General features: G+C 42.7%; 2 protein-coding genes across 2 annotated transcripts in view; both read left to right on the top strand.

Annotated features, from left to right (window-relative positions):
- The window catches only part of LOC129707403 (protein-glutamine gamma-glutamyltransferase 2-like), a 276,786-nt gene that overhangs the window by 67,051 nt on the left and 185,780 nt on the right, over positions 1–23,955 (top strand). The window lies entirely within an intron of this gene.
- LOC129707408 (V-set and transmembrane domain-containing protein 2-like protein) overlaps positions 1–23,955 on the top strand; it is a 78,688-nt gene that overhangs the window by 43,456 nt on the left and 11,277 nt on the right. Inside the window, exons 2-3 of the mRNA XM_055652419.1 lie at positions 9,870–10,039; positions 17,344–17,394. Coding sequence (XP_055508394.1) covers positions 9,870–10,039; positions 17,344–17,394 — 221 coding nt within the window. The remainder of the gene's footprint in view (positions 1–9,869; positions 10,040–17,343; positions 17,395–23,955) is intronic.

A 23,955-nucleotide genomic window follows, 5' to 3' on the forward strand; every position in this document is an offset into this window, starting at 1 on the left:
CGTTGCTTTGCACTCTAATTTCTTTCAATCATAATTAATTGAAAATTATCTGTATTCTGCTTTTTTAGAAAGTAATTAATTAAAAATAATTTTGATTTGGAATTAATTATAAATGATATAAATCTAAAAATGTAAATTTATAAATCTTTAAAAAAAAGCCATTAATCTGCCAGTGTAACCAAATTTGTCATTCTTCCACCTCGTGGCCTATTTTATACGAGCGCTCTATAAATATAATGCATCATCCAGACTCATTAGACAGGAATGGTTTGATTCTGTTGGCTTACCATATCTTAAGGTGGAAGGAGGGAAACTGAATGTTATTGCATCAATGCAATTAGTCATTACACATTCCATCTAATAGATTTTGACAACACAAGCTGATGCTGGAATCTTGACCTCACATTGTGTATTCCTATTGTGGAGTGCTTCTTTGTCAGCTGATAAGGTCCATAAGGTCCTGATAGGAGGGGGGGGGGGGGGTACAAAGTCCGACAAGTGATAGGTGGATACAGGTCAGTAAGGGAAGTGGGTAGTGGGAGAAATTCTTACCCACCCAGGGACACAGGGAAGAGAGGAGGTGGGAGAAAATAAAAGATGATTGAAAATTGAAATTGGAGAATTTAATGTTCGTACCATTGGGTTGTAAGTTCCTCCAGTTTGTGTCAGGCTTCACTCTGGCAATGGAGGAGGCCCGGGTCTGAAAGGTCCTTATGGGGATGGGTAACCGAGCACAAATGGTTAGCAACCAGGAGATCTGGTAGTCCTTGACAGATGGAGCACAAGCGATTGGTGCAACAGTTGCCTAACTAATCAACTACACTGTGCTTTACCTGGACATGCACCCATTTATCCCACTATCCCTCCCCTCCTTTCCCCCTGTTTATTTATTGTGTATATATGGTCTATGGTCTATAGACACATTGAACTTTTATCTTCCGTTTTGTATTATGTTTACATATTTTGTTGTGCTGCAGCAAGTAAGAATTTCATTATCCTATCTGGGACAGATGACAAGAAAACTCTCTTAACTGTCCCCATTCATCTGGCCTTACAATTCACACCACTTCTGGCCTATGTCTACCCATTTGCCAATTAACGCCGCTAACCTGCATATACCTATCACTTGCCTGGCTGTCCCACCCCCCATTCCTCTTTCAGTTTTCACTCCCTCAACCCCACTACAATCAGTCTGAAGAAGGGTCCCAATCCGAAACATCTCCTGTGGGTCTGGAATTTACTCCTTCATCTTCTCTATTTTTCAACCTTTCTTCTTTCCCTTAAACCTAACCTGTTGGACCTCTTCAGATAGGTAAGGGTTGCATTTTGTTTAGCAGTGCTTCTTTGAAGCTCACTGGACTATTTCACTTTATTAAAAGCGCTATATGACCAAGAGTTCTTATTGTAGTATTTTAAGAAATTGCAGAGCTACCTAATGCTTGCACAAAGGATGGAGAAATGTAAACAATGAATAATCAATTTCATGTCTATCATGAAGCTGTTTGAGTAAATAGTCTTAATTCTACGTGACATTAGTTCTGTTGTATGTTGTGTTATTTGTTCAGGTTTTGGGGCACTTTTTTTTGCAACTTTGACATCTCTTTCCAGTTAGAATTCCTGGCAATCTTAGACGATCAAGAATAGGATGGTGTCATTCACACCCCAGCCTTTGCAACTCTTTACAACTGATTAGCAATTATTAATCACAATAGAGAAGAAAATGTTATCATGCAGTGACAATCACAATCTCGGGATTCCCCAAAAAACATTAGAAATCCAGTTTGCCAGCTCCACTCAGGGTCCTCCCACTGCCTCAGCATTTCTCCCTGCCGCTCCCTATTCCATGTCCCTCGTGCTTGACTCGCTTCCCTCTGCCTTGTCAGCCTGGTCAGATCTCGTTCCGTTTGGTGCATGGCTCGTCACCCCTTCACTCCCTCACATTGCCCAGCACCACTCCCAATCACCCTTCATCTCCTGTGGCAGATCACTGCTGTTCGCTCCTTGGCTAGTGTCCCTTTCACTCTGCCCATTCCTGTGGCCTACCCTACATAGTCTGCAGGACCATCTTCCTCTCAGGTCTGCATGAGCTTCACCCTGCCACTTCCCTTTTCAGTCCAAGTATTTCTTGAATACATTGCATTATATATTCTGTGAGGTACAGAGGTGCTGCTTACATTGATGCATTGATACATATGGGAGATAGGAGCAGAATTAGGCCATTCGGCCCATCAAGTCTACTCCTCAATTCAATCATGGCTGATCTATCTCTCGCTCCTAATCCCATTCTCTGGCCTTCTCCCCATAACCCCTAACACCCGTACTAATCAAATAGATTGTCTTACAGTCATAGAGAGATATATAAAGATACAGAAAGATGCCCTTAAGACCACCGTCTGCACTAACCATCATCCATCCTATATTGATCCCATTAAAAATAATTATCATCACGTTCTCCCAGATTCTACCACTCACCTATAGACAGTGGGTAATTTATAGCAGCTAATTAGCCTATTAACCCACATGTCTTTGTCACAAGGGAGAAAACTGGAGCATCCACATGATCTCAGGGGGAATGTGTAGGCTCCAAACCTTAACCAAGGTCAGGATTGAGGCCGGATCTCTGAAGCTGTGTTCAGGAGTATGTCCTCACTCCCCAAAGGTGTTTACAGTGTTGTTGGAAGGAACTGCAGATGCTGGTTTAAACCGAATATAGACACAATAAGCTGGAATAACTCAGCGGGACAGCCACCATCTCCGGATAAAAGGAATAGGGGACGTTTTGGGTTGAGACCCTTCTTCAGACTGAAGAAGTCTGTACAGATGTTTCATTGTATCCTGACAGATCCCTTGTCTTCTGACTTGAATATTGTGATATCAATTTCTTTCCGAAGTGCACTGTTCTAGAATTGAATGTGGGTATGCTTTGTAAGGGAGAATTAACAGAATTGCCTTCTAAGTACATCGACTGGAGCCTGTTACAAATGTGATGTGATGGTACTGGTCCAAAGTTATCAGCATTTCATTTCTTATTAAGTGCATCTTCTGCCTGATTCATTCAGCACTCACAGAAAATCAGCTGCATTTGGAGGATAATTATTGATGTTACTAAAAGCATTCTGACATAATGAGGAAGTTGCCTCCCATAATGGTAGCTAAATGCAATTGCTAAATTCTCTGGAGGTCAAATAATCAACACTGGGATTTCAAAGGGCCGTCTGCCCTAATGGGCTTGGAGGAACTCAGTTACATGTTTTTAAATGAAGAAAATACATTAAAAAAAAATGTTATACAGACGACACCTTTTTATGCTAATGATTTAAAAACAATATATATATATATGCACATCCTTATGTGCAATGTGTCACTGTCATTCAGTCCTGACACCTCATTGATCAACCTCTTGTTCTGGAGAGAGGGAGAGAGGAGCAAGTGATAACCTTTTACTTGCTGATAGTGGAACAATCTTGCTGGATGGAGCAGCTTGCTGCAGCTGGACGAGGACGCTGGTATTGATGTAGACCTTTTCTGAAGATCTTGTCAATGACTACCCATCTGGTATCAGGGCATTCAGATAGCTCTCGACTATAAACAGGATGTGTTTTTTGCTCGAGCAAGAATTATTGATTTCCCATGTCTGTTCTTCAGATTGTGGAGTCATTAATTAAGGCTTATAAAACTCTTAAAATCAAACCATATCTTTGAATCAGAAGACGTATGTGAAGGTGGGAAACATTAGCAGGTCATTGTTGGTGGTGTCCGAGGTGTCAAAAGCCCATGTAACTCCAAGGCACAAGATACAAGATACAAGATATATTTAGTTGTCACATGTGCCAGTTGGCACAGTGAAATGTGATCACCATACAGCCATACAATAAAATAAAGAACACAACACACGATAGAGTTCAACATAAAACATCCCCACACAGCAGAATCAAAAGTTTCCCACTGTGAGGGAAGGCACCAAAGTCAGTCATCTTCCTCTGATGTTCACCCGTGGTCGGGGCCTCCGGAGCCCTTAGCAGTTGCCACTACGGAGGCCCACTCGCCGCGATGTTGGAATTCCGATGTCGGAACAGGAGGCCAACCTCAGCGGATTGGACCTCTAAATCAGCCACTTCCCACTGGAGTACGCAGCTCCCGACATCCCCAGGCTGCGCCGGGCGGAGATTCACGCTGGCGGCCGTCGGCAAAAGGCCCCAGGGACTCCGCGATGTCGGTCAGCGCCACCTGCGCTGGGAGCTCCACGAACCACAGCCCCGCGATGTTGGAGCAGTGGGCCCAATGCTCCGGAGCTTCAAACGGCGATCCAAGTAGATATCGCCCGCTCCATGGTGAATCCAGTGCCGCGCCGCCGCTGCCGAAGCTCTGGTTCGTCCCCGGTCTCCGGTAGGAAAGGCCGCTCCGATCCAGTGGTAGGCCGCGAGGTGGGGGGTGAAACATGTTTTTTATGTCTCTTCCTTCAGGGGAATGCGACTCTTCTTGTCGTATCCCCCTTCTCTGCCTCCTTCTGCACTGATGCCTAATGGCGGAGCTGGCGGCCTCCAATTGCGACCGACCTCGAGGCTCCGGAAGCAGAGCCAGCCAGGACTTACCAACGCAAGGCTGGCCAACTTCGGGCTGTGGCGGCGTCCCGGCGTTCCAGTGGCGGTGGCCTGATTTCGGGGTCCGGCCGCGGGCCAGTGGACGACATCATCTGGAGCTCGCAGGTCACAGGTTGGTGACCTGTTTGTCTGGAGCTCCCGCAACTACAGCTGCGTCCGCTGGACTAGAGGGCGGCATCTTCGGCAGCTTCGACCACCCCGGGCCATGGAGCTTGAACCGGCCCGTTTGCGGAGCTCGGTTGAGCTGCGGGACTGACATCATCATCCGGCGGGGTCACAACAACGGAAGCCTGGATTGCCTCAACGCAGAGGGAGAACAAGGAGGGAAGAGACAGAGACTTTAAGACTTTTGCCTCCATCACAGTGAGGAGGTGCCTGGTGAACTCACTGTGGTGGATGTTAATTTGTGTTTATTGTATGTTTTGTTATTTATTATTATATGTATGACTGCAGGCAACAAAATTTCGTTCAGACCAAAAGGTCTGAATGACAATAAAGGAATCTAATCTAATCTTACCCCTCCTCCCTCCCCCAACATAGAAAAACTAAAGAATCCTCAAAACAAAACTGTCAAACTAAAATTAAAAAAAGATAGGGAAAAACGGACAGGCTTTAGGCAGAAGCGCTTTCAATGCAGCACCCCTCAATACCACTGAGTTTGCACTGCCTCAATAGTAAAATAATTTGACGCAAGTATCCATCAAATGTTCATTTATTTTAACTGATAATAAACCCCAGACCTAATCACCGAATATTAATGAATCCCTGCTGAGAATAATTCAAAATGTTTATTTTACACTTAATACAGCTGGTGCTTTCATCCCATAATATGGGAGTGCTGTACTGTCAGTCACGTTCTACGGTGAAATGTTACATTGACATTCACTATAACCTCAAAGGTGGTCTCAAAATATTCCTTGGCCTCTTGAAGAAGACAGGTGTATTCACACCTGCAGCCTGGCAAAATAATTAAAATGTGTGGAGAATATAAAAGGGGATTGATGTAGGATTACTGGAAATGGATGGTTGATAGTGACATGTGTTTCTGTGCTGTAACTCTCTATGACTTCACAACTCAGGAAGCTTGATCAATAAAGAAATGTCTGGACATTATTAAACTGCTGGTTTATGGGGTCTCAGTATACAAATTGGCTGCATCATTTCTCACATTGCAATGATGAGTACGCTTGAAATATACTTCCAATGCTGTAAATCCTGATACTGGGCATCCTAAAGTCCTGAAAAGCCACAGAAAAATCCATCTTAGTTATTTCTTTGCTTCCGTTACATAAGCCTGTTATATTTCATCCGCACAGCTCCTTTCTCATTACACTTTCACTTGCAACCACCGATCAACAATTGCACCTTCACCTCTTCCCTCCTATCTAGGGAACCAAGCAATGTTTCGAGGTGAAGCAGTGATTCACTTATATTCCCTGCAGCCTGGTGTGTGGGAGTTTGTGTCCATACATTGGCCTTCTCTGCTCAGGAGAATCCAGACAGATATCCAAACCGCTTACAAGGGTGACCCACAATTTCTCATCCACAGACTCACTTTAAACCTTCATCCTACACCACTTTGACCTGCTTCTCTGGGGTCTCTCAAACTGTTATTATGCCACCATAACCCTGAGAAACAACATTTCATCTTCTGCCTTGTGCTGCGCCCTCTGAGGTTGCTTGCGAGGTGCAAAAGGAGTTGCAGATCATGGTGAGTGGAGCAGCAAGGAGGTAAAGAATAGAGCCTTGGGGGAGAGCAAGAGGGTAGTGAGAACTGTGGCATTTGAGACTTTAAACATGGCTCTGATATCTGATTATAATATCTGGTTAAAAGTAGAACCTGAATCACATAAGTGGTGCTCAGGAGTGGTTTTCCTCTTTTGCTTGCCATTAAAAGATTAGGTGCAGTATTCTTGTTCTTACTTTCTTTTGAAAGCTCAAACATTTGATTTTGGTATATCTTTAATTACCAAACAACTGTGTGAAAGAATACATCTCACATTTTGTGTAGGCCACTGTTAACTGAAAACCGAAATATTTAGTGACTGTAAATGAGAGCATGAAACACGATCATGTGCTTTGCCAAAGGCCAGGGTGGATTTCTTAATGAACATCGATAAATATAAATGGAGCAATCTGGCCACTGAAGCAGCAAAATACTAAATTCACGAGTAATCAAAAATATGGAGGAATAGAATGGTGGCTTTACATAAATTGATAATTGTGATTTTTTTTTAGACTTTTTTTGTAGAGCTGCTGCTAGATTTGATATATCAACTGCACCGTGTCCATTTGCAATGAAGGGAAATGTGAAATTGTCAATGAAGAATGGCAAATCATTCTGGAAGTGTGCATAGGTGGTGTGTAATTGCAGTCTCAAAGAGCATTTGATGCTGATGTTTCTGATTGTGTTTTCTGAAGTGCATGGAGCAGCATATGTTCTGCATTGTTCTGTTCATGAATTGTTTTTAATTGTAAATTGTAAGTTTAGTTTAACAACAGCATTTCCTTCATTTTGAATTGATTATTCCCAATCCAGTATGTTGACTTTCAAAGAATATACAGCAGAACAACTGGCCATTCAGCCCATCTGGCCTATGCTGTTATTCTTTACTCCCACCAGGAAAGTCTGCTGAGTGCCCTGTCCTCCTTCCATGTGTCCGGTGACCTCTAAATGTATATTAATTATGACCATAACTAGATAAAATACAGTGCTTTCTTTCTGATGATACATGCCATGATAACATTTCTATCATCTCTAAAAAGCCACGAGGCCATGAACCTACAAAACTGTACAACTTTTGAGTAGGGGAGAAAACAGGATCGCCCGGAGAAAACCAACGTGGTTACAGGGATAATGTACAAACTCCGTAGTCAAAATCATACCCAGGTCTCTGGTGCTGTAAGGCAGCAACTCTACCCCTGTGCCACTGTGCTGCCCTCCCACTGAGCTGTTTTGCTTTGGCTTTCTCACAGCAGAGAATATCACTCCCACCCCTTTGACCTGGTATTTCCATTGTGAATTACTTTCATGCTTGTAGTGCCACTGCATCAGGAAGCATGGACTAGGGAGCACTATTGTGCAGTGATGTGTACACATCCCAAGCGACACTGACATCGGGCAGGCTGATGTCACAGATGGCCCTGCCGCCAACAACGTTGGCAGGATTTATTTTTTGAAGGTGTCTACGTGTGGATGTTCCAGATGAATGGAGCTACTTTAATAGGTCCAGCTCCAAATGGTAACTTTAAAATGAAGTTTAAATAGAAGATTTGAAGGAAATACTGCTTTACATAACTCATGATTAATTTTTACCTACCAACTTATCATGGTAGAGGACGTAGGCCATTCAGCCCATCCTGTCCATGCCTGTTCTCAAACTCTGAATCCCATTTATCCCATTATCCACTCCTTATTTTCATTGTAGCCCTGTAACTTATTCCCCATCACAACCCCAACAATTCTCCTTTTGTACTTTTGTCACATACATACACTAAAGGATAAGATACAGTGGCCAATTAATCTTCTAAGAACGTCTTTGAGAAATGGGAGGACACTAAAGTACTTGGGAAACCCATGAGGTCATGGGCAGAATGTACAAGCTGCAAGCAGACAGCACCCAATGCCAGGAACAAACTCTGCTTCTGGGAGCTGTGGTTTAGACGCAATAACTGTGCCACCATGCCACCCTGCTAATAGTGAGTGGACTGGACCAGCTGGTAATGGACTGACCAGTTTCCAAACATGCTGTAGAGTGAATTGCCTTCTCATTATCAGCCCATTTCACGCTGGTTGCATAATTCATATCACCTATTATTAATTCATTGTTTCTAATGTCATATAATTCAGCAGCTCCATCTAAAGCAGAAATTGCACCGTGGCTGGTTTATCACTAGCTGTGTTACTGTTTGTTATAACTAGTTTAGCCCAGTGAATATTTGAAAGCACATTCCCAACAAGTTGACTTTCACTTGTCAAAACACAAAACTGGTGAGCTCTAAAGAGGCATCTATTATTTTTGCTATCTGAGCTAAAGGACAACACAACCAAGATCAAGAGAGTTTATTGTCATGTGTCCCAAGAATTTAACTTGCTTTGCTTCAGCATACCAGAACATAGTAGGCAAGAAATTCAGAACAGATCAGTGTGTCCATATACCATTATATAAATATATACACACATGAATAAATAAACTGATAATATGCAGATAAACAGATAATGGGCTATTAATGTTCAGAGTTTTGTCCGCCGAGTTTAATAGCCTGATGGCTGTGGGGAAGCAGCTATTCCTCAACCTGGTCGTTGCAGTCTTCAGGCTCCTGTACCTTCTGCCTGAAGGTAGCGGGGAGATGAGTGTGTGGCCAGGATGGTGTGGGTCCTTGATGATGCTGGCAGCCTTTTTGAGGCAGCGACTGTGATAGATCCCCCGATGGAAGGTAGGTCAGAGCTGATGATGGACTGGGCAGTGTTTACTACTTTTTGTAGTCTTTTCTGCTCCAGGGTGCTCAAGTTGCCGAACCAAACCACGATGCAACCGGTCAGCATGCTCTCTACTGTGCACCTGTAGAAGTTAGAGAGAGTCTTCCTTGACAAACCGACTCTACGTAATCTTCTCAGGAAGTAGAGGCGCTGATGTGCTTTTTTTATAATTGCATCAGTGTTCTCGGACCAGGAAAGATCTTCAGAGATATGAACGCCCAAGAATTTGCAGCTCTTGACCCTTTCCACCATCGACCCGTTGATATAAACACAATGGGTGAAGGGAAACAATTTAAAGGTAAAGCTTAGAAAATTCAGTGAGTTTAAATCTGCCGTACCTAGCCTCTGCCAGTGTTTTGTAACTAGAGAGAAGGATGTCACCAGCCTAGATTCCATACTCATTGCTGAGGTATGTTCTAATATAAATGTAATGTAAGTTTAATTACAGCAAGGTTGTATAGAATCTGAAAATCTTTAATATTTTCTTCATTTTATCATACTACAAAGAAAAATAAAACAGTGGCACTTACCCACCGTGGGTATTAAGCTTGCTTAAGCATATGTATTGAGGAAAGATGCAAAGCCAGAAATTATGATAGTGGCAAAACACTGTGTGATACTTAATACACAAAGTTAAACCATTTACCTTACCTCAATTGAAATTGAGTATCATATGATTGCATTAAATGTCCCTTCTTATTTGCAATGGTGATTTCTGGATTCTTAGCGTGTAAAGAATGAAGAGAAAATTTAATAGTCTGCTCACAACATGTCGACTTGCCCCACAGCTCTATTCACTGAGGTCCCCCGTGATGCCACAGCCAGGGCCGGTCAGGATGTGGAGATGGCCTGTGCCTTTCGAGGGAGTGGCTCACCCTCCTACTCATTGGAGATTCAATGGTGGTACATTCGTAACTCCAAGGACTGGACTGACAAACAGGCATGGAACTCCCACCAGGTACGCACAATCTCAGTTATTTATTTAAGCGTGCGTAAAATCAATGGCATTTTAAAAATTGATTGCATGTCTTAAGTAAAATATAATGTCCCGAAGTGTATTGTGAGTTATCTTTAACTCTACATTGTACATACAAGACAATACAATACAATACAATACGGTTTATTTGTCACGTTGCACAAAAAGTGCAAGTGAAATGAATATGTCAGCAGCGATACAATGATAAAGAGCACACACAAAAACACAATAAAAATTTAACATAAACATTCACCATAGCATTCATCTCTGTGGTGGAAGGCACACAATTTGGCCAGTCCTCCTCCATTCCCCCCCGTGGTCGGGACCTCAACCCTCCGCAGCCGCCGCTGCGGGCATCCAGATGGTAAGGACAAGGTACGAGTCCAGGTAAGTCCAGAGTCGGCTCTTCCACACCGGAGACCATGGCTTTAAGTTCTTGTAGACCGCAGGCCGGCGGCGGAAGATTTAAAGTTCCCTCCACGCCGCAGCCAGAAGCACCGCAGACTGCAGGGCCGGTGGTCGAAGCTCCCCTCCAGGGGTGATGTTGAGTCCATACCGCGCCCGCGGTAGAAGACGTCCGCGGGCCGGCAGTGGAAGCTTCTTCTTACCCCGGGTCCCCCCCGAGGGATCCCGGACTGTAGACGCCGCACCAGCTGGAGCTGTGCAAACTGTGGCTTCAGGCTGCCGGCTGCTGCGGGCCAGCGAAACGGAGCCCTCCCCTCCAGCGAGCCCCAGTGAGGGCTCGCCCGCTCCGCGTTGACAGTCCATGCTGCACCCACCGCCGGAGCCCCGAGCCCCGGGCGCGTCTCCGGGAAACGCCGCGCCAATCTTCGCTGTTAGACCACGGGGGAGGCGACCAGGAAAAAGTAGCCTCTCCTTGGAGGAGGCGACCAAAACGGTTTCCCCCTTACCCCCCCCCCCCACACCACCCCCAACACAAAACACACCAAGAAACATTAAAAACATACTTTAAAACATACTAAAAAAATAAAAGTAAAAATCCTTAAACATGCCATTTAGGGAATGATATCTGGGGCTTGGACAAAGGAATAGCTGGCAGTGGTGTGAAGGAATTGAACTTTGCAGATATTAATTTACTTCTTCCTTATGGAGGGCAATGTTTCTGCCCTGACCAAACACCTCACCAAAGCATCAACCATATACGGCATCCACTAATGCCTTCTTACACAAGAATCCAGTTCCTCCCAAATATCCATTTTGAAGTGATTAAAAATAATGGAACTCAACTGGAATATGGAACTTAAAATAGCCTGGCCATCTGTCTCACAATATTCCACCTCTCCACCAATTCCAATATATGTGGCCAGTGGGGCGGCTTTCTGGAGTGCTAGTATGGGTGTTGTGGGCTGCAGGGACTGGTATTCAGAGGGCTTGTATTGACATTGTGGGCCGAATGAATTATTGGGCTGGCAGCTCAGTCACTAAGGCCTGGTGGGCTGGCAGCTCAGTCACTCAGGCCTGGTGGGCTGGCAGCTCAGAAACTGCCAGAAATTCTGCCCAAAACAGGTGAGAGACTGTCAGAGAGAAGGGAGATGGTGGAGAATTAATTTTAGAAAATTTTAATATTTTTCTGCAAATCACAGCAATGAAGGAGGAAAGTCTATCCTGGCCTGGATCTCACAGGGAGCCAATAAAGGGAGGGAGAAAAATACTGGGGTGAGGTTTAATACTTGCAGGGGGAATACTTACTGATGGGTCGAAGGGACTCCTCTGGGGCTAGTACAGGCCTGAAAGGCTGAAGGGACACTTAAAAAAAAATTTGAGTGAAAGGCACTTTTCCTGGCCTGGCACGGGCCTTTTGGGCCAAAATGCCCCTCCTGGGCTAATACAGGCATTTTGGGCAAAAGGGACTAGTTTCTCTGCTAATAGGGGCCTTGTGGGGCAAAATTAGTGGTTTCAGGCAGGCTAAACAACTCCTTTCATTTCATTTCCATTTCCATTTCCATTTTGCATTTCCGTTTCAAGCACAGGGCAGGCCAAACAACTCTTTTAATTTCATTTCCAATTTGCATTGCCGTCTCAAGCACAGGGCAGGCCAAATAACGCATGGCATTGGCATTGACAATGACAATTAAACTTGAATCTGAACTTCCATTTTGCATTGCAGTCTCAAGCACAGGGCAGGCCAAACAACTCATGGCATTGTCATTTCACTTCCATTTTGCATTGCAGTCTCAAGCACAGGGCAGGCCAAACAACTAATTGCATTGTCATTAAGGGCTACCAAATCATTTATTGCAAGTACATTGCAGACTCACAGTTCAGTTGATTCACAGCTTAGAATGACAGTCATGGCATCTCGCTTGCGATCTTGCACAGTGACTGAATCACGTCCAGGCATTCAGTGTTTTATCGTCCTGCCCCCCCCCCAGGAAGGGGCGTTACCTTCATCACGGTGGTTGACAGGCGAGAGGACTAATCAGCTGATCCCAAGGTTTTTTTAACACTCATAACTTTTTTATTTTTCATCAATGGGAAAAATCCTCGGGGCTGCCTCAGTAGAGGAGGACTGAGAGTAACATGGCCAAAATCACAGCGTTTTTTTCTTAAATCAATATACAGCGCAGACAGGAAGTGGTCAAGATGAGACTTTTAATTATATAGATAAGATAGAAGGAATAGTTGGGGACGGAGAGGGAGGTAATGAATTTTGGATCAATTAGATTCAGTAGATTGCAGGAAGTTATCACAGACAGGCAAAGAAGAGATTGAGGCTCAGGGGATATTAATAATTACATTTGATTCAAATGCCATTCAGGAAGTCAGTGTTGAGTTAATGGGCGGAGGAGCTTGTGACTGAGATACATGAACTGTGAAAGGAGCAGGATTGATGGGCCATTTCAGGCTTGAACTTGCTGCCATCCCATTTATTTACTTGCTGTTTAAATTTTATCTACATGGCACATTTCAGAAACAAATCACAACATCATTTTTTTAAAAGTCATTACAAAATAGGATTAACAACAGAGAAATTTTAAATTGTTAGGTTCAATTTTAAACATTTGAATATTAATTAAAAGCAGATCAGATAATATCAGATCAGATCAGATTAGATTAATCAGATCAAATTCAATATTCATTTGGACCTCAAGGAGAAATCATTTTCTCAGCTCTCTATATTTTCACATAGGTCTAATAAAAACAACTGGCTGTATATCTTGGATATGCTTGCTCATACTCAGCAGAATCCTCAAACTGAGCATGATTAATATTTAATTCCAAGCACCAATTAATCTCACCAATGAACTTTACCATGTTAACCCAGAATTAAGTATGTTTCAAAAGAACTTACTTAATTATGGGCTAATAATGGGGAAAAAAGCTTATACTTAAATTTTGGAAAAATGCTCCAATACCAACAACAAAAATGTGGATTTCAAACATGTTCGAAACACTACACTTGGAAGAGATGAGACTCCTCCTAGCAGGCAAAGCAGATCACTTCCAAAAGACGTGGTCTGCATTTATGGAACTATTACAAGCATAAGGTGCAATAATAAGTTAAAACATAAAGGCTACCAGGACCTGGTAATGGGGGGTATAAAATAAATTTTTAATAAAAACACGGTTGGTATATCCTTTTTTGCGGAGTTTTGTGTTACAATAGAGCGATTGATTTTCCTTTCTTCTTTTTTTTTCTTTTCTTTCTAGGGTCTTATTTCCTTTCTTTACTTCCTTCTCTAATTCCTTCTCTAAGGGGTTCTCTTCTCCCAACACTTTCCTGCACCTTCACGATTCTTGCTTACTTTCCTTACTTCTTTTATTTCTATCTTTTTTAAAGATCAAAAAATGAAGTGGTACAACACAATGTAATAAGATATATGCGATGTATTAATGTGATTTACTGTACTGCTAATAAAAAATAAATTTAAAAAAATTAAAAAAAAGAACTTTACCATGTAAAGTAGGATTCACATGGTGAGAATTTAAGCCATTGTTATTTGCCTTGGTTGGAGCTGAGTTTAAAATCTCGTTGAAAAGATCCACCCAAGGATCTGCAGGGAAGATGCATCCTGATACAACCAGCACGGAAACAGACCCTTCAGTCTCACTCTGCACGCTGATTAAGATGCCAAATCTAAGAAAGTCCTAATTGCCTGCATTGGTCCCATATCCCTCTGAACCTTTCCTATTCATGTACCTGTCCAAATGTATGTTAAATGTTGTAGAGTACCTGTGTCACCTACCTCCTCCGGCACTTCATTTCATAAACCCACCACCCTCTATATGGAAAAAACTGCCCCAAAGATTCCTCTATCTTCCCCTTCTCACCATCAACCTATACCTTCTAGTTCTTAATTCCCCTACCCTGGAAAGAAAAGTGTACATTCACCCAATGTATGCTTGATTTGTGAGGTTTCTATGTGTTTAAATACCCTGGGGGAAAATAGTTGGAGATGTGTGGAGAAAGCTCCAGAGTAGCACTTTTGAGGAAAGGGATAGATAGGTTAGTAAACAAATATAGCAGAGGAAAACAGCCAGTTTTGTAGTCATCCAGCATGGAAAGGAATTTGTGTGGCCAGAATTTCAGTAAAAAATTAGAAAAATGAAATGAGAAGGCAAAGAACGGTTGCAGGGGGAGCCTGAGATGTCTGCTTAGAAGAAATATAAAGAACGTTAAAGAAAGTACACTATGGTTGCCACAGTCGTGCTAAGGACATGTACAGAACAGTGATTGTTGATTCATCTATCAGTGTGTTGGACTTCCTCCCAGCGTGCAAGTGGAAAAGGTTTTGTGAAGCAGAATACTTATCCCAAGCCTCAAGTGCAAACTATTCACAGTCTCTGGCTTATTTTGAAGTAGCTGGGCTGCTATAGGTGAGTTCCGATCTCCACTGAAGAAATGAGGCATCTAAGCATAAAAGCAGAATGCACAGAAAATCAGCAAAACAACTCCATGGTCAAAGTAGGCTGGGGCACTGTGGGAAAAAATATGACAGTACTAGCTTCAAAAATGCTTGCTGCAGAGAGCTCCTCGTAGATATTAACGTGTTTAAGAAAGAAAGGAAAACTTGTATTAATGATGCAATATACTATAACCATTCACAGAAACAAATGACTCCACATGCAGGTTAATACACAGAAGGCACAAAGTAAGCAGGTCAGGCAGTATCGCTGGAGAACATGGATATGTGACGTTTCGGGTCGAGACCCTTCTTTGTTTATTCATTAGCAGTTTATTTTCAGCAGAATTTGTCACTGGATTAAATATACAGGAAATCAGAAATTTCACCGAGCCAAGTTACGCTAGTTTTTCTTTAAATGCTGGAGTAACTCAGTGGGTCAGGCAGCATCTCTGGAGAAAATGGATGGATGACATTTTGGGTGAAGACCCTTCTTCAGACTGATTGTAGTGGGGAGGAACTGGAAGCAAGAAAGGACTAGGACAATTCAGGGCAAGCAATTGATAGGCCAAATGAAGGCTAGGGACGGTGTGATCCCAAAAGGGATCCATTGTTGAGAACTGTGGAATTGGTTAACCGCCTTTTAATGGAGGAAAGGGGGAGGGGAATGTTTACAAGTTACCTAAAATGAGAGAATTCAACGTTCATACTGCTACCCAAGCAAAATATGACGTGCTTTCCTTCCATTTTGTGTGGGGTCTCACTCTGGCAATGGAGGAGGTCCAGGCCAGAAAGGTCAGTGTGGGAGTGGGAATGGGAATGGGAAGGGGAATTAAAATGTTTAGCAACTAGGAGATCTAGCAGGGCTTGGTGGACTGAGTGCAAGTGTTCAACAAAACAGCTGCCAAATCTATGCTCGGTCTCGCCGATGTACAGGAGCCTTCATCGGGAACACCGATTACAGTAGATTTCCCCAATGTTGTTCCTTGCATCGACTTTTTCAGATTTTTCCAACAGTTTTGATGAACTGTCTCGCTGACATGTTGCGTATTTCCAGGATTCTGTCCTAGCTGTGCTTGTGTTAAAGAGCGTCGAAGACGGCCAGCCTCTCGTTGGTAAGTCCTGGCTGGCTCTGCCTCAGGAGCCTCGGGGTCGGTCGCAGGCTGGAGGGCCGCCAGCAGCTCCGCCATTAGGCCTCAGCCAAGAGAAAGGGGGGCATTGAAAAAGAGATCCCCCGAAGGAAGAGGACAGAGGACCAAACAAACTAAAACTTAAGAAAACAAGACAAAAAAAACAAAAAACCAGGTAAAGGACAGGACATCGGGCTTTTTTTGTGTCTGAGATTATTTGCTCAATGTAAATTTGTGGCTTGCGATGTTTAGTTAATGTGGATGTTTAATCTGAGCATTCCATTTAATTGATGACCAGACAATGGGTGAGATTTTCCTTCTGGTGAGTCACTTCCCACAGAACGAAGGTACTGTGTGATAAATGCACTAATCCCTTTAGTTGGTCTTTATACTAATCTCTGACAAAGTGGGCAAGATCAGCTCTTAAATTTAAAGTAATTAATATTAATATTATTATGATTGGCTTTAATTAATACACTAGATACATGGAAAGACCTCTACCATACAGTCTTTTGGGAGTTAGTGATAAACAGTTTAAACCTTTCTGTGGGACACTTTTGACATCTACATTTCTGGATGTGTCACTGCTTGTGGAAAGCAGCAAAAAGGGTTTCGGCCCGAAACGTTGCCTATTTCCTTCGCTCCATAGATGCTGCTGCACCCGCTGAGTTTCTCCAGCATTTTGGTGTACCTTCGATTTTCCAGCATCTGCAGTTCCGTCTTAAACACATTATTTTTTTTATTTAGCATGTGAAGTGTGGAAAAAAGGTCAAAGTATTCTTCCACTATGTAAATAAACTACATCAGTCAACCTAATCAATGCTTTTTATCGTAGACAAAAAGGTGCTGGTAATTAAAAATGAGGCTACATTTATCCACAATTTTCTTCCATCACCGCTCCCTTCTGTTTTGGTTTTGTGATCAATCAACTAATAAACTAATAACGGAAAAAAGTATAACATCAAATTAGAATTCTAAAAATGTGAAAATCCAGCATGTACTGTCACACAAAAAGCAGTCAGCCTAATGAGGACTAACTTTAGAGAACTATTATACAGACCAATTAGAGGGCTGAGATTGTTTCTCTTTGATTAACATTAGTGGCTTTTGGTGAAAATTGTATGCAGTTTTATGTTTGTTATGTCGGAATATCTGTCTGTCTCTTTTTTTTCTCTCTCACACACTCTCTATCTCTCCTTTCTCTCCCACCCTCTCTTACTCTCACTCCCTCTGTTTCTCTGAACTGTAACCTTCAGTGTACATATCATCTCTATTTATTTTATATTAACAGATGAAAGTTCCTGCACATGAGGAATCCACAAAGGAGGCAACAAAAATAAGCGTAAGTTTCAGCAACCAACTATAATTAACGATATCTGTTATTTTATCCTATTACATTTCCAGTTTATACCAATCTACAAAGATGAACCTGCACATTAGGAAGAAAGCAGAACAGTCCAATAAAGGAGTTTCGAATCAATTTCATTTGCACCTATCTGTATTCTGTCAAATGTTCATCTGAGAAACAAGTCTGAAACAATGCATAAACTCTGATTTCCTTTGAGCCCAGGTGAGTTATTATGAACAAACATCGAAAGAGGAAGCACATTGTAGCATGATTCCTTTAAAAGGGTTTGTGTTGTTCACTGCATTGGGTGGAGGCTGAAATCACACCCCTTGAAAGGAAATACAGGATTGAGACTTCAGTCCACTCCTGAGTTGGTACCAAGAAGTGCTTAAAATCAATAACTCGATTCAACTGAAAATATCACCTCATAAATGTCAGAACACTGATGGCTATATCACGGTTCTAACAACGGTTCCCCGTGAAAAGGGAAGCATAAATTCTGATCAGTTCTCGTTTTATCTCACACATGTTCTTCCCCTCATATTCTTCTTTCTCACTTTACACTCATTCTCATTTACTCGCTCACTGTCACTCTCTCACTAACTTTTGCAGTTTCCTCTCTTTCTTTCTACACCTAACTCACAGATCCTGGACAGCGGTTGTGGCAGATGCCGATTGTGGTCTTAAAAGTATTCTGTGTCTGTGCTTCCAGTGGGCTGCTGATCCCTCTCCACCCCATGCCCAGAGTGAAACCTCTTCCTAACGAGTAACATCCCTGTACAAAGAAATATGGATGTCTGACACTCATTATCTGCCATCACCAGCAGCTTTCCTTCTTCCCTTGGTGGAACGCTGTCAGTTTGGCATTTTGTTAGTTATTGGTGGCACCCTGATTGAAAATTCAAATCTGATCATACTTGATTCCAACAGGAGATTTGAGGGGAAATTTAGAACAACTGAAAACTCTTAAGATATAATTTATTTTTATCTGCTAAGTTCTCAGCTTGTGCTACCTTTAACCTGCCCTGGCCCACATGTTATATTGTGGGTTCAAGAAGGAACTGCAGATGCTGGAAAATCGAAGGTAGACAAAAGTGCTGGAGAAATTCAGCGGGTGCCGCAGCATCTATGGAGCGAAGGAAATAGGCAACGGTTCGGGCTGAAACCCTTCTTCAGACTGTATTGTGGGTCCTGGGTTAGGAAGGAGATGGAGTCTCCTCCACAGAAGATAGACACAAATGCTGGAGTAATTCAATGGGTCAGGCAACATCTCTGGATAAAGGGAATAGATGCTGTTGTCTCTCTTCGATTAAAGATGAACCATGTGTTGTGTCAGTGCCCTAGAGTAAGTTGCTGTTCTCTCCCAGTGAACGGAGAAATGACCTGCATTCCTCACACACTCTCATGATGCCGGCAGAAGCCAGTGAGGGGGGAAAGTTAGCCTCATGCAGAACCCGCTGTGCATGGAATAATGTGCGGGAAGGAATTTGAAGGATTAGGTGATGTTTCGGGTCAAGATCCTTCTTCAGACTGAGAGTTCAGGGGAAAGGAAATGAGAGATATGGATGGTGATTTAGAGAGATATAGAACAAATGAGCAAAAGATATGCAAAAAAAGTAGCGATGATAAAGGAAATAGGCCATTGTTAGCTGTGGGCAAGGTTAAAACGAGTTAGTCTCCAGAGATGCTGTCTGGCCCGCTGAGTTACTCCAGTGTTATATGCCTGGAGTAATGGCAGCAGGTGGTGGGTCTGTGATGGTATGGTTACTGCAGATTTTAGCAGCTGTGGTGGAGAGCCCATTAGTGCAATGGTACATATAACTGTAAATGCAAGAACTAGATCATGCATTCAGGCAAAATCAGTTTTAATCAGAGTGTGGCCATTTATTACCTTTTTGAAGAGGCTTTGATGCCAATAGGGTTTTATGTGTTCACAGCCCTGTGCTCCTCCAGTGTTAGTGAATATTAATCAAGCTGCCATTCTCAGTAGTGGGGGTTTGTCAGAAGCTTGTGATTCTCTGCAGGTAAATGCAGACACTGTCTGCCAAGCCGGCCTTAAAGCACCAGCTCCTCTCTACCTGCTGAGACTCAGTAAACCCTGTCTGAAATATTCCAGCTGATCGCCTCAGGTACTTACATTGCCGGGAGCTTAATCACACTGCCACAGTGTGAAGCTGTAACTCAGCTCTCCATTGATGTAAAATAATAATATAGCCAGCAGGCCACATATTCCCTTGCCCCACAGAGATCCATTTCAGCATGCATATATGCTTCATGCTGACTTTTATCCTGATCTCCCGCTCTGGTCTCAGGGAGAACTATTGCTTGTTCCCTATTCACAGTGTGTTCAGGGATTATGCGGTGACACTAACTTACAGAGACCAGAAGTCTTGCTGAGGCAGGGGTTTAGACGGATGAGGGGAAACCTCATTGAAAATTACCAAATAGTGAAAGGCTTGGATATAGTGGGTGTGGAGAAGACGTTTCCACTAGTGGGAGAGTCGAAGACCAGAGGCCATAGCCTCAGAATAAAAGGACGTTCCTTGAGGAAGGAGATTAGGAGGAATTTATTTTGTCAGCAGGTGGTTAATAATTACTTAGTCTTTCTGCTCATCTATACTTTTAATGATAGTTCCCTTTATATTACAATGGACTAGAAATTCTGCAGGCCATATGGTACAATTCTTTGTGCTATATGGTCCAATTTCTTCAGAACGCCAATTGCAAAGAACAGGGATGAATGTATCCCTGGTTGTTGCTCCCCCATGGGCAATACATCTTGACACATTCCCTGGTCAAGACCACTGTCCTTCCACCCTGAAGTATCTGTTCCCAAACACAATCATAACCTCATTCTCTTATGGAACTTTAAATCTTCCTGACCATGTTTTCTGATCATACAGGTTACAACAAGGCAGGCAGCGAGAATCCACTAACCAAATAACTCTGTTCAGTTCTGTGCATTTTCCCTTCTACAAATACTCATCATTCTCCTACTATTATTATAACCACTGGTTCACTCACAGATCCCGAGTTGAGCTGATTGTTACTGTGTACCATTGTTCCTCTGATACCCAGTCTGCACTGAGCTAACAGTCTGGAGTCTGAATGACTAGTTTGGTTGCTTTCAATGTTCTGATGTTTCTACCTTCTGCTCTTTATCCTCACACATTCTAACCTATTATCCTTTTGTAAGCAGCTAATGTTTCTTGATGTAACACAGAACAAGACAATTCTAGGTTATTTCCTTGGAGTTTTCACAGCACAGTTGTACTTTATATGTACTTGAATAGATCACTTTTTGTTTTCCTATTTGACTATTGCAGCCCAAAAGATAGCATCATAGTTCCCAACCTCAAACATCTCAATGCAACACCCTCCTATTGCCACAACCCAGCCCTCACAGTCCCATTTGCAACTATCACACAATACTTCAACACTACCCCTACAGCTATGAGTACCACCTCTCGCGCCATCCAGCCCGACCTGCTTTTCCTCTGTTCCGTTGAAAAGGCAGAGCGATTGAAGGTGTCAGGTGTATTAAATGTAGCAGTCTTGGATGTCCTGTGCAACAATCATCTCCCAAAATAAAAATCAATTGGCCCTGAAGCACCGCTTATTTGATACATTCTTCAGGAACTTGAAAAATTCCCAGCCCAAGTGAACTTTATTAGCGATATAATCAGAAAACGCTGTGAACACTCAGCAGACCATGCTGCAAATGTTTCACGTCTAGGACCCTTCATCAGTGCATGAACTCTTTCTCTTTCCGCAGATGCTGCCTGACTTACTGAGGATGCTTCCAGCATCAGCATTTAAAAAAAATTGCTGCTTCCTATTATTCTTTCCATAGTGCACCTTCACTCTTACCCATATATAATGATGGTGCCCTGCCAATGGCCATCTATGTAAGCATTATGCTGCTTGACCCTGCATAATTGGTGCCAAAGAAAATTGCTTGTGAACAAATTTCCCAGGATTTGAGTTAAAATTTCCTTTGCTTGCATCATGGACAAGGAGTTTGAGGGTAATCATATTCCCCAAATATTGAAACGCAATGGTAGGATTTGTAGAAAAAGTGATCTACAATTCCTAAAGCGTAAAATAAAAATGAAATCTATATATAACTAAAACTCCCATCTTGTATGTATATATATTTGTATATATATTTGTTTGTATGTTCCCGAAATACAGCAAAACAGTACACGATAGCACAACAATTTTAGGCCCACCTTACTCACCATTTCCCAGGGGTGTGCAATAGCAAGTTTTGTTCGATTTGACAAAGTAATTCCCTTTGAAAACTTAAATTTTCTTTATACCCCCCGGGCCAGCTGTGCTCCCACTTGCCGACTCCATCAGCTGCGCCTGCGCAGTTGGGGGAGGGCTGCCGTGCCCGGTATCATGTGCAGTTGGGGGAGGGTTGCCAGACCAGCCGCCATTTTGAGATTGCCATTTGTACTCGCGTTACAACGGGGATTTCTGGCGTCACAATTGGGACCATCAGCCGCGCCTGGGCAGTTGGGGTGTGTAGTTGGGGGAGGACATCCGGGCGTACATCACTGTAGTCACTAAGCTGGACAATGCAATGTGATCTGCAATACCTTGCTACCCTCTAGTGGGTATTTTTTGGAATTGCTTACACAGTGGAAGAATATTAAACATGAAAAATAAAAGCTGACAATTCTGCCCCTTGACTCAAATCTATATTTCCATAAGATATTTTAACTTGCTCTTTAGGCTTTAGAGATACAACACGGAAACAGGCCCTTCGGCCAACCTAATCCACACCGGCCTGCGATCACCCAGCACACTAACACTTTCCTACGCACTAGGAACAATTTACAATGTTGCCAAAGCCAATTAAGCTACAAACCTGTACGTCTTTGTAGTGTGAGAGGAAACCGGAGCACCCAGAGAAAACACACATGGTCACAGGGAGAACGTACAAACTCCATACAAAGCCATAGTCTGGATTGAACCCGGCTCTCTGGCAGTGTAAGGGTGCAACTCTACAACTGCGTCATTTTGCGACCCTTCCTAAACTATCCCTAAACCCTAATCTACCTGAACTTTTTTCAACCACAAGGGTGATTGTTGGATTTTGAAATGTCACGTTGAGTGTTAAAATCATGAACTCAGGAGGGCAGTTGCAATGCATTTGCTTTGGATGAATCTATTCTGCTTTTGAATCATGACCAAGAATTCCAAATAAAAGGTCATTGGAAAACATTCAAACTAATAGCAACCAATGAGTTTGTGTGATTTTAAAATCAATGGTTCAATGATACACTCATTGGTTCCTAGGTAGACACAAAACGCTGGAGTAACTCAGCGGGACAGGCAGCATCTCTGGAGAGAAGGAATGAGAGACATTTCGGGTCGAGACCCTTCTTCAGACTGACCCAAAACATCACCCATTCCTTCTCTCCAGAGATGCTGCCTGTCGCGCTCCAGCATTTTGTGTCTACCTTCGATTTAAACCAGCATCTGCAGTTCTTTCCTACACTCATTGGTTCCTAATTGTTTGGAAGAGTGAAATTGCATACAGTTCAGTAAAAACCTTACTATACATGGGCACAATCATACTTAATTACAAGAGTATAAAATAATAGATTACACTGAGACAGTTCACAAGTCGCCACGTTTCCGGCTCCATCTTGTACCCTTCATGTTTAAATTTGTTAAAAACATGTTGAGTCTTAACTTGGCCATAAAGGTCCATTGTCTTGGCAGGAGCACTGGGTTGGATTTGCAGGGTTGGCCTCACCAGGTGATGTTGTTGATACCCTTGTCTGCCACTCCATGCTGCTGCAAGCTACATCCAATCCACATGCTCGGACACTTGGAGAGGCACCCGATCTAATTAATCCCTATGCTGAGCAGAGTGTGCAAGATGGTGGCCAAGTCAGGCAGCTCTCGGCATGTTGATCCCAGAAGTAGATCTGCAATCACTCATTGTCATGACAATCGATCCACCCTTTCAAACCTCTTCTCAGCAACAGCATTTATCTTTAATCGGACTTTACTGGACTTTATCTTGCACTAAATGTTATTCCCTTTATCATGTATCTGTACACTGTGGACGGCTTGGTTGTAATTATGTGTAGTTTTTCCTCTGACAAATCAATCTGGACACATCGACCCGTGGAGGTGGCAACCCTCGCCTCACACAGCCACCGTTCAGCCTTGTGTGCGGGAAGTAGAACCCAGCCAGCGCACACACACTGTTCCATTCCTCTGCTGCTCCGCCATCACACCGTGCTCCCTTCGACTGCTTAGCCATTAAGAGAAACATATATTCTCTTTGGGGACCCTCTCGGTAGAATAATGCAAACAGCAAAATTAAATCCTTGATATCGTGTTTATAGAAAAAGCTTCAAATTAAGTTTTCACAGGGCATATCTGTCTAATAAAATGGTCAAGTACACTATAATATATATATATTTTATAATTTCAATTTGAGAATATATTGCTCATATATTCAGTGATTGCATATATTCTATTTAATCAATTGAAATGTCAAAGCAAATTATGAAGCTTGTGAACTGCATA

This window comes from Leucoraja erinacea, chromosome 21, assembly GCF_028641065.1.
Source record: "Leucoraja erinacea ecotype New England chromosome 21, Leri_hhj_1, whole genome shotgun sequence".
NCBI lineage: Eukaryota > Metazoa > Chordata > Chondrichthyes > Rajiformes > Rajidae > Leucoraja > Leucoraja erinaceus.